At 35.9% G+C, this 17,333-nt stretch overlaps 1 protein-coding gene across 5 annotated transcripts in view; it reads right to left on the bottom strand.

Annotated features, from left to right (window-relative positions):
* Window positions 1-17,333, bottom strand: part of CWF19L2 (CWF19 like cell cycle control factor 2) — a 135,239-nt gene that overhangs the window by 52,571 nt on the left and 65,335 nt on the right. For 3 of the 5 annotated variants that reach the window (XR_014069176.1, XM_081543216.1, XM_081543219.1), the window contains exons 9-10: window positions 15,544-15,640; window positions 13,656-13,748 (exon numbers count right to left, since the gene is read on the bottom strand). Coding sequence is in view for 4 of the 5 variants with exons in the window: in XM_081543216.1 (XP_081399342.1) it covers window positions 13,656-13,748; window positions 15,544-15,640 (190 nt within the window). In the remaining variant the exon portion in view is untranslated. The remainder of the gene's footprint in view (window positions 1-13,655; window positions 13,749-15,543; window positions 15,641-17,333) is intronic. The other 2 variants (XM_081543218.1, XM_081543217.1) reach the window with 1 other exon arrangement.

Here is a 17,333-nt window from a genome sequence, read left to right as displayed (position 1 = left end):
AAATGAGACACAGATGACTACAAAAAAAAGAAAATTATGGGCCAATATCACTGATGAACATAGACACAAAAATGTTCAACAAAATACTAGCAAGCTGAATCCAACACAATATTAAAGGGGTCATACACCATGACTAAGTGGGATTTCTCCCAGGGATGCAAATAATTTTCAATATTTTCAAATAAATCAGTGATACATTACATCAACAAACTTAAGAATAAAAACCACACAGACATATCAATAGGTGGAGAAAAAGCTTTTGACAGAATTCAACACCCATTTATGATACAAAAATAAAAAAACAACCTTCCAGAAAGTGGGCATAGATGGAACATGTCTCAACATAATAAAAGCCATTAATAACAAACCTATAGCCAACGTTATACTTATGGGTGCAAAGATGAAAGCATTTCCTCTAAGATGAGTAACAAGACAAGGATGTCCACTTTTGCCACTTTCATTCAACAGAGTTTTGCAAATTCAAGCCACCGCATTTGAAGAAGAAAATGAAATGAAAGAAATCCAGATTGGAAAAGAAGAAATTAAACTGTCACTATTTGCAGATGACATGATATTATACATAGAAAATCTTAAAGATGCTACCAGAGAACTTCTAGATTTCATCAATGATAGGTAAAGTTACAGTATACAAAATTAAAACATAGAAATTTGTTATACATCTACACACTAAAAACAAAAGACCAGAAAGAGAAATTAAAGAAACCATCCGATTTATCAGCACGTCAAAAAGAAACAAACACATAGAAATAAACCAACCTGAGACAATAGACGTAAACTTCAAAAACAAGACAATGATGAAAAAAATCAAACATGATACAAACAGATGAGAAGATATACCATGTTCTTGGTTTGGAAGAATCAATACCATCAAAATGACAATACTGCATAAGTCAATCTATAAAGATTGAATGCAATTCCTACCAAATTACCAATGGCATTTTTTAGAACAAAAAGAAAAAAAAATTTTGCATGGAAACACAAAAGACCTTGAAAAGCAAAATGAATCTTGAGAAAGAAAAATGGTGCTGGAGGAATCAGAATCCCTTACTTCAGACTATACTACAAAGCTACAGACATCAAAACAGTATGGTACTGGCGTAAGAACAGAAATATAGATCAATGGAACAGGACAGAAAACCCACAAATAAACCCACACACATATGGTCAATTAATCTATTACAACAAGGGCAAAACTATATAAGGGAAGGAACACACTCTCTTCAAAAAGTTCCTAAGAAGACTGAACAGCTACATGTAAAAAAAGGAAACTGGAACATTCTTTATCACCATACACAAAAATAAACTCAACACAACTAAAAACATAAATGTATGACCAGATTCTATAAAAACTCTTAGAGGAAACCATAGGCAGAACACTCTTTGAAGTAAATCACAGTACTATCTTCTTGAAGCTGTCTCCCAGAGTAATATGAAAAGACAATCAACAGAATGGGAGAAAATATTTGCAAACAATGAGGCCAGTAAGGGATTAATCCCTAAAATTTACAAACAGCTCATGTAGCTCAATATTAAAAAAAATAAAAATAAAAACCACAATCAAAAAAGGGTAGATGACTTAAACAGACATTTTGCCAAAGAAGACATATAAATGGTAAAGAGGCACATCTGAAAAGACGCCGAATATAATTACTAGAGAAATGCAAATCAAAACTACAATGAGATGTCATCTCACATCAGTCAAAATAGCCGTTGTCAAAAAATCTACAAATAGTAAAAGCTGGAGCGAGTGCAGGCACTGTTGGTGGGAATGTAAATTGATACAGCCACTATGGAAAAAAGTGTGGAGATTCCTCTAAAAACTAAAAACAGAACCACCGTAGGAGCCAGAAATCCCACTACTGGGCATACACACTGAGAAAGCCGTAATTCAAAAAGACCCAAGCAACCCAATATACGCTGCACCACTATTTACAATGGCAAGGACATGGATGTAACCTAAATGTCCATCAACAGAAGCATGGATAAGACCATACGATATACATTTAGAGTAGAATCAGTTCAGTTCAGTCGCTCAGTCGTGTCCGACTCTTTGCAACCCCATGCATTGCAGCACGCCAGGCCTCTCTGTCCATCACCAACTCCCGGAGTCTACCCAAACCCATGTCCATCGAGTTGGTGATGCCATCCAACCATCTCATCCTCTGTCGTTCCCTTCTCCTCCTGCCCCCAATCCTACCCAGCATTAGGGTCTTTTCCAATGAGTCACCTCTTCGCATGAGGTAGCCAAAGTATTGGAGTTTCAGCTTCAACATCAGTCCTTCCAATGAACACCCAGGATTGATCTCTTTTAGCATGGATTGATTGGATCTCCTTGTAGTCCAAGGGACTCTCAAGAGTCTTCTCCAACACCACAGTTCAAAAGCATCAATTCTGCAGCGCTCAGCTTTCTTCACCGTCCAACTCTCACATCCATACATGACCACTGGAAAAACCATAGCCTTGACCAGACGGACTTTTGTTGGCAAAGTAATGCCTCTGCTTTTAAATAAGCTATCTAGGTTGGCCATAACCTTCCTTCCAAGGAGTAAGCGTCTTTTAATTTCATGGCTGCAATCACCATCAGCAGTGATTTTGGAGCCCAAAAAAATAAAGTCTGACACTGTTTCCAGAGTAGAATATCACTTAGCAATTAAAAAAATGCAATTTGCAGCAAAATAGATAGACCTAGTGAATGTCATACTGAGTGAAATAACTTACACACTGAAAGAACAATACATGTAATACCGCTTATATGTGAAATCCTAAAAAAAAAAAAAAGAGGGGGCACCAACGAATTTATTTACAAAACAGAAACAGATTCACAGACTTAGAGAACAAGCTTATGGTTACCAGTAGGGAAGGGTAGGTGGAAGGGATAGATTGGGAGCTTGGGACTGACATAAATGCACTACTTTTAAAACATAACCAACAAAGAACTACTGTATAGCATAGGGAACTCTGCTAAATATTCTGTAATAAACTAAATCAGAAAAGAATTTCAAAAAGGATTGACACATGTATATGTATAAACTGAATCAGTCTGCTGTACACAAGAAACTAAGACACCATTGTTAATCAACGATGCTACAATAAAAAAATTAAAAAAAAAAGAATAGCAATTCTATCATAGCAGAAGGAGACTGAAATTCTACATCTTGTCCCCTTCAAACCATAACTGAAGTGTACTGACAAAGACTGTATAGGCTTAAGGTACAAAAAAATAGTAAAGACCCTACCAAACCTTGAAAGCAATTAAATGACAAAATGAACTTGTTGAATTATCTACCACAATGGTATTCCACATAACTTCTATTCTTTTGATTAACAGTCCTCAAATGATTTTCACTTCTACTCTTCAAAAGAAGTTATTCCCATGAACTTTTATTCAAATATACACCAACTGCATTCTATGATAAAAACAGAATTTTACTGAAAAGGTCCTAATAAAAAATGACATAAAGTATACTAGCTAACAACTTCATTAAAAATCAATTCAAAACAAGACTAAGCAAATTATTCGCCTTTCAGTCTATCTCTCCAAAAAGAATTAATTATTAAAAAAAACTATTTCAATTTCATTAACTAGAGATTTACTTTCCCTGTTGAAACAGAAAGGGAAAAAAATGCATCCAAATTTTCAATCTTACATGCACACACAATATTATGTATTTTCACTATTAATCAACTAGTATTAATTAATAGTGTCATATTTTAAAGCATATCTCAACTTACAGATACCTTCAACCTTGTAGATGAACAACAAAGATAAAAATCTACTAGAACAACCAAATAAAGAGGAGACAAGAAATTCATATGAAAAAAAATTTAGAGTAATGAAATTAAATCTAAAAAAATTTAGAGAAAAAGAGAACAGAAGTGTGGGCCTGGCAGCCCTGGGGAGGCACTGCAGGCTGGTGGGCAGGCTCAGCAGGCAGCGGGATGGCAGAATTTCCACAGTGATTAGTCAACAGCAGAAAATCTGAAGAGATGTGAGCAGCATAAAGAAACTAAACCAGAAGGTTCTGATGCTTGAAAGAGGAACATTGTGCTCTCTGAGCTGTAACCAAGCTGTAACACTGGTCCACAGTTTCAAATCTATGCTGCTGCAAGACAGAACTGAGGAAATTACACACTCCCCCAATGTATCTGGCGCCATGACCTGGATGTAACCTGGCTGAAATAACTTCAGCTCAGACCCTGCAAGGCGGAGACCAAGCATGGCAGAAGCCAAATTTGGCAAAAGCTCATGCTATGGAAGCCGAACACAAAAGAAACCCAGCACAGTGGAACTGACAAGAAGCCCAGCATGCTGGAAACCAGAACAACAAAAACAAACCAGCAGAAAGCTCATGTGGCTCAGTCCCAGATTCCAGGAGACCTCCAGATCAAGCTCTGAGCCTTCAGAGTGGGAGCACTGACTCCAAGACCCTAGACTACCAGAGAACTAACCCTAGGAAGTATCAAATAGTTAGGGCGCCCACAAATTAAACTACCTGAATACAAGAACTGGCATCATCCAACCACCAGTAGCACCTTGTGCAGGACGCCTCATCCAAACAACAAACAAAAAAAAATATAAACCCAATCATCAGTAGACAGGATTACCACCTCACTCAACCTCGCCCATCAGAGGAAAAACCAAAAAAAAAAAAAAAAGTCCAGCACAAATCTCACCCTATACGAAGCTTACACAAACCACTGAACCAACCTTAGGAGGGCAGAAACCAAAAGGAAGAAATAATTCAACATTGAAGCCTGGGAAAAGAAGACCTCAAGCACAATAAGTTTTAAAAAAATAATGAAAAAGCAGAGAAATACTGCACAAATGAAGGAACAAACTAGAAACACAGAAGTCCAAATAAATGAATGAGAAATATGCAAACTACCTGAAAAAGGATTCAGTATAGTGATAGAAAAGATGATCAAAATTCTTGAAAACAGAAAGGAGAAAATGCAAGAATCAATTAACACATGTGTTTAGGAGACATGTATCAGAATATTCATTTATTTGAGCAGCATTGCAGCAGCATGGTAACAGCCCCAAACTGGAAACGATCCAAATATACGCTGTAGGCTCCAAGGGCTGAGTCTTCTCAATTGTTGTCAGATCCATTTTGAAAAGTTTCTTGAGAGTATCTACCTAGGAGTGTGACAGGCGAATTGTATGTAGGATTGTGCATGTTCCATTTCCAAGTGGAGTGTCAAACTTTTCAAAAGTGTTCAAATAAATTTACACTCAAAATAAAAAAAAAAAAAAGAATCAATTAACAAAGACCCAGAAGAATTAAAGAATAAACATATAGAGACAAACAACACAATTACTGAAATTAAAAATACTCCAGGAGGAATCAAAAGCAGAATATCTGAAGCAGAAGAACAAATCAGTGAGCTGGAAGATGAACTGGTGGAAATAAGTTCTGAAGAGCATAAAAAGTAAAAAGAATGAAAAGAACTGAGGATAGTCTCAGAGAACTCTGGGACAGTATCAAATGCACCAACATTCAAAATATAGGGGTCCCAGAAGAAGAAGAGAAAAAGAAAGGGTATGAGAAAATTTTTGAAGAGATCATAGTTGAAAATTTACCCAACATGGAAAAGGAAATAGTCAATCAAGTCTAAGAGGCACAAAGAGTCCCATACAGGATAAACCAAAGGAGAAACATGCCAAGACACATACTAATCAAACTAAAAAAGATTAAACACAAAGAAAGAATATTAAAAGCAGCAAGGGAGAAGCAACAACTAATATACAAGGAAAACCCCATATGTTTAGCAGTTGATCTTTCAGCAGAAACTCTACAAGCCAGAAGGAAATGGCAGAATATGTGCGAAGTACTGAAAGGGAAATATCTACATGCAAGATTATTGTACCAGAGTAAAAGTAAGTATCTCATTCAAAATTGATGGAGAAATCAAAAGATTTTCAGACAAGCAAAAGTTAAGAGAATTCAGTACCACCAAACCAGCTTTACAACAAATGTTAAAGGGACTTGTATAGTCAAGAAATACAAGAGAAGAAAAAAGATCTACAAAAACAAACCCCAAACAATTAACAAAATGGCAATAAGAAGATATATATCAATGATTACTTTAAATGTAAACAGATTGAAATGCTTCAACCAAGACACAGACTGGCTGAATGGATACAAAAACACGACCCGTATATATACTGGCTAAAAGGAACCCATTTCAGACCTAAAGAGACATAGGGACTGAAACTGAGAGGACAGAAAAATATATTTCATGCAAACAGAAAGCAAAAGAAAGTTGGGGTAGCAATCCTCATATCAGACAAAGTAGACCTTAAAATGAAGAATATTACAAGAGATAAGAAAGGACACTACATAATGATCAAGGGATCAATCCAAGAGGAAGACATAACAATTGTAAATTACCTATGCACCCAGCACAGGAGCAGCTCAGTACATAAAACAAACACTAACCGACATAAAAGGAGAAATTGACAGTAGCACAATAATAGTAGGAGATTTTAACACCCCACTCACAACAATAGACATTTCATCAAAACAGAAAATTAATAAGGAAATACAAGTCTTAATTGATACCTTAATGAGATGGATCTCACTGATATCTTCAAGATATTCCCCCCAATGCAGAAGAATACACCTTCTCAAGTGTACATGGAACATTCTCCAGAATAGACCACATTTTGGGTCACAAATCAAACCTCAGTAAACTTAAGAAAATTGAAATCGTATCAAGCATCTTTTCCAACCATAACGCTATGAGACTAGATATCAACTACAAGAAAAGAACTATAAAAAACATGAACAGATGGAGATTAAACAATATTTTTCTAAATAACCAACAGGTTACTGAAGAAGTCAAAAGGGAAATCAAAAAATTCCTAGAAACAAATGACAATGAAAACATGACAACTCAAAACCTATGTGATGGAGCAAAAGCAGTTCTAAGAGAAGTTTATAGCAATACAATTCTACTTCAAGAAACAAGAAAATATTGAATGGACAACTTAACTTTACACCTAAAACAACGGGGAAAAGAACAAAAAAAAAAAACAGAATTAGCAGAGGAAAGAAATTATAAAGATCCAAGCAGAAATAAATGAAAAAGAAATGAAAGAAATAATACTAAAGATTAATAAAACTAAAAACCAGTTCTTGGAGAAGATAAACAAAATTGACAAACCTTTAACCAGACTGATCAAGAAAATAAGAGAGAAGAATCAAATCAACAAAATTAGAGATGAAAAAGTAAAGGTTACAAGAGAAAATGTAGAAATACAAAGGATTATGAGACTACTATGACCAACTATAGAAGGAACCTACCTCAACATAGTAAAGGCCATACATGATAAGCCTACAGCAAATGTTATTCTCAGTGGTGAAAAACTAAAGCATTCCCCCTAAGATCAGGAACAAGATAAGGGTGTCCAATTTCACCACTATTATTCAACATAGTTTAGGAAGTCCTAGCTACAGCAATCAGAGAAGGAAAAGAAATAAAACAAATCGAGATCAGAAAAGAAGAAGTAAAGCTCTCATTGTTTGCACATCACATGATACTGTACATAGAGAACCCTAAAGATAGTATCAGAAAATTATTAGAGCTAATCAGTGAATTTAGCAGAGTTGCAGGATACAAAACCAATACACAGAAATCACTTGCATTTCAATATACTAACAATGAAAAATCAGAAACAAAAATTAAGGAATCAATCCTATTTACCACTGCAACAAAAAGAATTAAATATCTAGGAATAAACCTACGAATTAAATATCTAGGAATAAACTTATCTAAGGAGAAAAAAGAACTGTACACAGAAAATTATAAGACACTGATTAAAGAAATCAAAGATGACATAAACAGATGGAGAGATATTCCATGTTTCTGGGTAGGAAGAATCAATAATCTGAAAATCACTATACTACCAAATGCAATCTACAGATTCAATGTGATCCCTATCAAATTATCAATGAAATTTCTCACAGAACTAGAAGAAAAAATTTCACAATTCGTATGGAAACACAAAAGATCCTGAATAGCCAGAGGTCTTGAGAAAGAAGAGCGGAGGTGGAGGAATCAACCTTCCTGACTTCAGATTATACTACAAAGCTACAGCCATGAAGACAGTATGGTACAAGTACAAAAATATAGACCAATGGAACAAGATAGAAACCTCAGAAATAAACCCTTGCACCTATGGGTACCTTATTTTTGACAAAGGAGGCAAGAATATACAATTGGGTAAAGACAGCCTCTTCAACAAATGGTGCTGGGAAAACTGCACAGCTATATGTAAAAGGATGAAATCAGAACACTTCTTAACACCATACACAAAGATGAATTCAAAATGGATTAGAGACCTAAATGTAAGACCAGAAACTATAAAATTCTTACAGGAAAACATAGGCAGAACACTTGATGACATAAATCAAAGCAAGATCCTCTATGACCCACCTCCCAGAGAAATGGAAATAAAAACAGAAGTAAATAAGTGGGACATGATTAAACTTAAAAGCTTTTGCATATCAAAGGCAACTATAAGTAAGGTGAAAAAAAAAGCCCTGAGAATGGGAGAAAATAATAGCAAAGGAAACAACTAACAAAGAATTAATTTCCAAGATATACAAACAGCTCATACAACTCAATGCTAGAAAAACAAACAACCCAATCAAAAAGTGGGAAAAAAACCTAAGCAGACATTTCTCCAAAGAAGACATACAGATGGCTAACGAACACATGAAAAGATGTTCAACATTGCTCATTATTAGAGAAATGAGAATCAAAACCACAGTGACATATTACCTCACACTGGACAGAAGGGGCATCATCAGAAACTCTACAAACAATAAATGCTGGAGAGGGTGTGCAGAAATGGGAACGCTCTTGTACTGATGGTGGGAATGTAAACTGAGGTATTCACTATGGAAGATGGTATGGAGATTCCTTAAAAAACTAGGAATAAAATCACCATATGACCCAGCAATCCCACTCCTAGGCATATAGCCTGAGGAAACCAAAACTGAAAAAGACACATGTATCCCATTGTTTACCGCAGCACTACTTACAACAGCCATTTACAACAGCTAGGACATGGAAGCAACCTAGATGTCCATCGACATGAATGGATAAAGAAGTTGTGGTACATATACACAATGGAATATTATTCAGCCATAAAAAGGAACACATTTGAGTCAGTTCTGATGAGGTGGATGAACCTAGAACCTATTATACAGAGTGAAGTGAGTCTGAAAGAGAAGGATAAATATCGTATTCTAGTGCATATAAACGGAGTCTAGAAATATGGTACTGAAGAATTTATTTAAAGGGCAGCAACGGAGAAACAGACATAGAGAATAGACTTATGGACATGGGGAGAGGGGAGAAGAGGGTGAGACATATGGAAAGAGTAACATGGAAACTTACATTACCATATGTAAACTAGATATCCAATGGGAATTTGCTGTATGGCTCAGGAAACTCAAACTGGGCTCTGTTTCAACCTAGAGGGTGGGATGGGGAGGGAGATGGGAGGGAGGTTCAAAAGGGAGAGGATATATGTATACCTATGGCTGATTCATGTTGAGGTTTGACAGAAAACAGCAAAATTCTGTAAAGCAATTATCCTTCAATAAAAAAATAAATTAAAAAAAAAGACACAGAAAGGCTGATTGGATGATAAAAGAAGAGCCTACAATAAACTACCTACAGAAAAGCAACTTTAGGGCAAAAGACACACATTGAACATGATGGGATGGAGAATGATAGCTCATGCAAACATAACTGCAAGAAAGCGGGGTTACCAATACTCTTCTCAAACAACATAGACTTTAAAGCAATGGATATAAAGAGAGATGAAGAAGAATGCTATATAATAATAAAATGAAAGTGAAAGTCGCTCAGTCGTGTCCAACTCTTTGCGACCCCATGGACTATACAGTCCATGGAATTCTCCAGTCCAGAATACTGGAGTGGGTAGCCTTCCCCTTCTCCAGGGGATCTTCCCAACCCAGGGATCGAACCCAGGGCTCCTGCATTGTAGGCGGGTTATTTACCAGCCGAGCCACAAGGGAACCCCATATACTAATAAAAGGGTCTACAAAAGAAGATGACTTTACAGTCATTAACATATATGCAACCAATACAGGAACACCCAAAGTAATAAACATATACTAACAGCTTTATTGACTATGCCAAAGCCTTTGACTGTATGGATCACAATAAACTGTGGAAAATTCTGAAAGAGATGGGAATACCAGACCATCTGACCTGTCTCTTGAGAAACCTGTATGCAGGTCAGGAAGCAACAGTTAGAACTGGACATGGAAAAACAGACTGGTTCCAAATAGGAAAAGGAGTACGTCAAGGCTGTATATTGTCACCCTGCTTATTTAACTTATATGCAGAGTACATCATGAGAAACGTTGGGCTGGAAGAAACACAAGCTAGAATCAAGATTGCCGGGAGAAATATCAATAACCTCAGATATGTGGATGACACCACTCTTATGGCAGAAAGTGAAGAAGAACTAAAGAGCCTCTTGATGAAGGTGAAGGAGGAGAGTGAAAAAGTTGGCTTAAAGCTCAACGTTCAGAAAACTAAGATCATGGCATCTGGTCCCATCACTTCATGGGAAATAGATGGGGAAACAGTGGAAACAGTGTCAGACTTTACTTTTTTGAGCTACAGAATCACTGCTGATGGTGACTGCAGCCATGAAATTAAAAGACGCTTACTCCTTGGAAGGAAGGTTATGGCCAACCTAGATAGCATGTTTAAAAGCAGAGACATTACTTTGCCAACAGAAGTCCGTCTAGTCAAGGCTATGGTTTTTCCAGTGGTCATGTATGGATGTGAGAGTTGGACGGTGAAGAAAGCTGAGCGCCGCAGAATTGATGCTTTTGAACTGTGGTGTTGGAGAAGACTCTTGAGAGTCCCTTGGACTGCAAGGAGACCCAATCAATCCATCCTAAAAGAGATCAATCCTGGGTGTTCATTGGAAGGACTGATGTTGAAGCTGAAACTCCAATACTTTGGCCACCTCATGCGAAGGGTTGACTCATTGGAAAAGACTCTAATGCTGGGTAGGATTGGGGGCGGGAGGAGAAAGGGATGACAGAGGATGAGATGGTTGGATGGCATCACCGACTCGATGAACATGGGTTTGGGTAGACTCCGGGAGTTGGTGATGGACAGAGAGGCCTGGCGTGTTGCAGTTCGTGGGGTCGCAGAGAGTCGGACACGACTGAGCGACTGAACTGAACTGAACTGAACTGAACAAACATAAAGGGAGAAAATGATGGGAATACAAAAATAGTATGAGACTTACTACAAAACTCAATTTATCCATTGATAAATGGATAGAGCTTCCAAACAGAAAATCAATAAGGCAACAGAGATTCTAAATGATACAACAGAACAGTTAAACCTCATTTATGTTTTCAGGACTCTATATCAAAAAAAAAAAAAGAAATTCTTTTCAAGTGTGAATAGAACACTCTCTAGAATTCACCGTAAACTAAGACAAACAATCCTCAAGAAATTTGAGGATAAAAATCATTTCAAGCATCTTTTCTGACCACAATTGCGTGAAACTAGAAATCAAATACTGAATGAGAAACGAGGAAAAAAACAATAATATGGAGACTAAACAACATACTGCTTACAAACTAAGGGTCATGCTGAAATCGAGAGGAAGTTAAAAAATATCTTGAGATAAATAACAATGAAAACGCAACCATAGAAAACCTATGGGATGCAGCCAAAGCACAGAGAAGTTCACAGCGATACAAGCCTTTCTCGAAAAACAAGAAAAATCACAAATAAGCAACACAACTTATCACCTAAAAGAATTACACAACAAACAAAACCTAAAGACAGGATAAGGAAGGAAATAATAAAGGTCAGAGAATAAATAAATAAAGGATTTTTTAAAAATAGAAATATATCAATAAAACCCAGAGCTGGTTCTTTGAAAGAATAAACAAAATCAACAAATCTCTGGCCACAAACTTTAAGAAAAGAGACAGGACCACCGCCCCCCAACCCCACCCCCACCTCCCCCAAAAAAGAATAAGAGGAAATAAAATGGGAGAAATAATAACCAATATTGCAGAATACAAAAGTACCAAAAGAAAATACTATGAACAATTATATGCCAACAAACTGTACAACCTAGAAGAATTGGACAAGTTTCTAGAAACACACAGCCTACCAAAACTGAACCAAAAAGTAGATAATTTGGAACAGACTGATCCATTTCACTAGAACTGAAATCAAATCTGTAAAAATAAAAAACCTCCCTGCAAAAAACAAGTCCAGGACCAGATGGTTTCCCTGGGAAATTCTGCCAGATACACAAATAAGAGCTTATAGTGATTCTTCTCAAACACTTCAAAAAGACTGAAGAGGAAGAAACACTCCTAAATTCATCCTATAAAGCCACCATCATCCTGATAATCAAAACCAGACCAAGACATTGCCAAAACAGAAAACATCTTTGATGACCTTAGATACAAAGATTCTCAGCACTAATTCATATTCCTCTCCCATCTAACCATCACAATAATCAAGTCAGCTCTCCTTCAAAATATACATGGAAAACATTTATGCATAGAAAAAATCTAATTACTTCTAACATCTCTTTGGCTACTATCTTAGTCAAGTTCATTATTCTTTCTTATGTGCATTAATGCAAAAGCTTAATTAGACCCCATGTTTGCCCTTATTCTCCTTCAATCTACTCTTAACTAAGAAGCCAGGATGGTTCTGTCAAAATACATTTTCTCCTCAAAAATCTGAAACAATTTTACTTCTCACCCAGAATAAAAACCCACTTCCTTATTATGACTTTAAAGCTTAACATGATCTGGCCTCCCAGACTCTCTAATCTGGATCTTCCACTTTCTCCTCTTTCACTCATTTCACTCCAGCAACACTGGTCTCCTTGCTATTTTGTCTAAATACTGGACACACATCCAATCTTCTGTTCCTTATGTCTACAGTCCTCTTCACTCAGAGACACAGAGATCACTGTTTAACTTACTTCAAGTCCTTGCATCATTGTCACTTTTGTAACGAGAATTAGCCTGTGCATCCCAAGACACACACACACATAAACATACAGCATACCTGGCACTCAAGATTCCCTCCGCCCTGCTTAGGATATATAACTTTCTACTATAGTGTATAGATTACTATCTTTATCACTCATTACCTCTCTCTTCCTGTTCAAATAAAACTCTGCAAAGACAGATGCTTTTATCTGTTTTATTGACCAACAGATAGGTGAACGAATCCTAGAACAAAATATTTTATATGAGAAGGATACCAAATTCAAGTGTCTCATTCTGGACAGAAGAAAGTCAATGACCAGCTTGACTTGTGCAAGGTTAGTCAGTAAATGGCAGAGCCCAGAATAAAACCAGGCCCCCATGACCCTAGACCCAGGCTTTTGTCCACTAGGACACAATGGTATAAGATAAGCGAATACATGTGAAAATAAATATTAAAAACAAGAAAACAAGCATAAATACATATAAACACATCAACAAGAGATATAGACACATTTAACATTAAATAGTACCACTGCTAAGTAGAAGTATTACACAAGGGAATTGGCTACCTATAAACAAATTGTTACTACTTACCTCTACCCTAGATTTTTTTGATGACATCTGTGTTATAGTGTCTTGGAATTTATTTGCCTTATCAAGTTGGGCTTTAAGTTGTTCAGCTAATTCCTTCAAATAGGAAAGATAAGAAAAACAGATGTGATATCTAGTTTAATTCATTTGTAAATTATTTCAAATTCAAATGATGATGATGATGTTCAGTCACTGTAGCCCGGCAGGCTCTCTGTCCATGGGGTTCTCCAGGCAAGAATACTGGAGTGGGTTACCATTTTCTTCTTCAGGGGATCATCCTGGACCAGGGAACGAAGCTTCATCTCTTGCACTGGTAGGTGGATTCTTTACCACTGAGACACCTGGGAAGCCCTGAACATTCAAGTAGCTAACACCTAAATTCACTTACCAGTTCACAGTCTAATGCATTACTTTTTAATGAATTCATCTGGGTTATAAAATTCTCAAATACCTATGGAAATTGTTTATATTTTGACAGTAAATAATTATAAGGACATATATTTTAGAGAAGGGATAGAGAGAGAAAAAAAAATACATATCCTTAAGAAGGGAATTTTTATAATTCCTTAGATACTATAAACTTCCAATGCCCAGAATTTCACTTATTTGTAAAAAGAAAGCCATCACAGTATTTAGAATAATACCTTATTTACTGTTGATAAGTAATTTAGATAAAAACTGGATGCATTTCATTTTTATTCTAGGAAATCTATAAAAATTTATAAAAAATACTAACATATAAAACAATAAATCACAATGAAATAAATTAAATGAATAGAATAATATGACAAGCAAAGACAGTTTTCTCCACTGCAGTGGTTCCATGAACACAGAACACTTCTTTTAACATATGTTAATCTCCTAACATGGTTACCTTTCTTTCACTATTTTAACCAATTTATTTGTGCTTTCAAAACACAAATGTTATTTTCTTGCTGTCGGTGGTGGTCTGTCTTGCTTACTAATTTCTGGGTTGAGCTTAAGTTCAGTCTCATCAAGGATCAGATTCAAAGAGAGAGAGAGCAGCATATGCAAGATATGATTTTTATTAGAGATACAAACTGATAAAAACAGAAGTATCAGGTTTGTTCACTTTTTGTTCTACTACAGAGTGTCATACTGATAGTGCACCAAAACAGAAGACAATTAAGATGACTTATATTTGGATTTGAGATGTGTACATACATATGACCATAAGAAAATCAATTTTTTCAAGACACACAAAGCTGTCTGATTTTGCCATTCTGCCATGTGCAATGTAACACATATTTGTATAATAGGAATGTGACAATAATAAATAGATAGATAGATGCCACTCTTACCAAATAATTTCATTTCGATTCAATTCTCAGGTTAAGTCTCAAATCACAGCATTATCATGGGAATTAACTGAGCTATACAAGGCATGTAACAGAGTCAGGCACAGAGTCAGGCACAAACATGTTGCCTAAAATTTTGAAAAAATTAATTAACCATCCTTTTTAGTAGCTCAATTTTAAAGTTCCTAAGTAAGGGAATTTAAGAAAGTAACACATTATTAACAAAATATGACTAAAAAGTGAAGGAAGACAGTGACATTTCTGTATTTCCCTCAAATATGTTCAATAAGTTATGAATAAAAGAATAAAGCAAATATCCAACTTAAAAAGAAAATTTTAAAGCATTTAGTTTCCTAAAATCTTAAATTTAAAAAATTTGACAAACTACATAATTTACTTAGAAGTAGACAATACTGTTATTAGGAGTGCTCAGGAATCTCTTCAAAGAATAAATAAGCAGCAGTTATTGTCAAAAGTTGCTACATCCACACAGCTTAGGAACTGCCAAAATTACTTGTAAGAAGTTAAATATTTAGTAATTATTCTCCAAAAGAACAAAATATAAGCCTTACCATATTGCCCATCATCTCTGCCTTGATAATTTTGGCTCCCAACTTGTTCTTCTCATCAACACTCAAGACGTGGATAGACTCATCCCCTGGACTACTTCTGTTTGAACAGGACAGATGAAAAGCATATGAAATATAAGTACATATTAACAACAGGTAAGCTGTTGTAAATAACAACACCAAGATTCAAATGTTATTTTAAATGACCTTCACAAAGCAATCAGCACAAACAGAAATAATAAATATAAAAGCCTCAATGCTCCCCTATAAAATCACTACTTAAAGATACTGTGTTACAATGCCATCATGGCCTATGGCAGTTATAATACCTGACCAAAGATCCAGTAGCAGTGAGAAAAATAATAAAAGTAATATTCTTCATAACTTAATATCCCTGTGAAGTGAAAAGTCACTCAGTCACGTCTGACTCTTTGTGACTGCATGGACTATACAGTCCATGGAATTCTCCAGGCCAGAATACTGGAGCGGGTAGCCTTTCCCTTCTCCAGGGGATCTTCCCAACCCAGGGATTGAACCCAGGTCTCCTGCACTGCAGGAGGATTTTTTACCAGCTGAGCTATCAGGGAAGCCCCTAATATTCCCATACTCATTCTAAAAAAAGAAACAAAAATTAACACTATAATCAGGCCATAATTCTACACAGCTAGAGAAATTCTTCTTATTCAATGGATAATTTACTGATAATCTAAGAAACTATAATTAGAAAATTACATTTATCTACATTTGAAGAACAAAAATAGTGACCATGTGCTCTTTTGCAAAGACAACCCACAATTAGACAACATAAACCTAATTTACAGCTAAGATGATGTATCAAACCTAAAATGTACAAGCCTCAAAAAAGAAAAGATAAATTTCCAGCCAAGGTCAGATTCCTGGCATATATAAAATTCTCTTAAGAAACTCTGCCTTATTGCCATAAGAAAGATTCAAGACTACAATACAAGGAGGGTGAACCTACACAGAGCATGAAGGACTCTTAATGAAAGAGAAACAGCTAAGAGTCCAGGGCAGCTAGAGAGGGGAGAGCTGCACAGTGAAAGAATTCCAGGGAAGTGTAGAGAGTTCCCCTTGAGTAATAACCAGAAACTACCTGTAGTCAGGAAAATAACTATCTCAGAGAATTAGAGGAACAGCATTCAGCATTCCTGGTAGTAGGAATAGGTCCCAACAGCCAGACTAGGAAAATTCATAATTATGAAAGCAGTGGGTAGAGTATTAAAGGTCCTTCTTCGTGAATGGGAAATAAACCCTAGACTAAATGCTGGCTGGGCCCACCCAACAAATATTAAGGGCAGGAGTCAAAAGGACCAGTTTTAAATTAATTTAACCATGCCCCAAAACAAAATTCAAGAATACTTCCAGGAATACAAATATATCCAGCACTGTAAAAGTAAAACTCCTTTTTAAATTTAAATTTATTTACTTTTAATTGGAGGATAATTGCTTTACAATATTGTGTTGGCATCTGCCATATATCAACAGGAATCAAAAGGACCAGTTTCCAATTCAGTTAACTGTCTACCAAAACAAAACTCAAGAATACTTACAAGAGTGCAAAAATATCTACCATGGAACAAAATAAAATTCTTAATATCTAGTATCCAATTAAAAACTGTCAGACATGCAAACTAGAAAAAAGTAAAACCCATAATTAGGAGAAAAAGCTATCAATCAAAGCACTGACACAGATGTAAGAAACAGAAGACAAGGACATTAAAAGTTATTATAAATGTATTCCACATGGTTGAAAAGTAAGAGACAACTAAGAC

The sequence above is a fragment of the Giraffa tippelskirchi genome, chromosome 11 (assembly GCF_054371585.1).
Source record: "Giraffa tippelskirchi isolate mGirTip1 chromosome 11, T2T-mGirTip1v1.2.pri, whole genome shotgun sequence".
NCBI classification, from domain to species: domain Eukaryota; kingdom Metazoa; phylum Chordata; class Mammalia; order Artiodactyla; family Giraffidae; genus Giraffa; species Giraffa tippelskirchi.
This window is presented reverse-complemented; position numbering and strand designations above follow the sequence as displayed.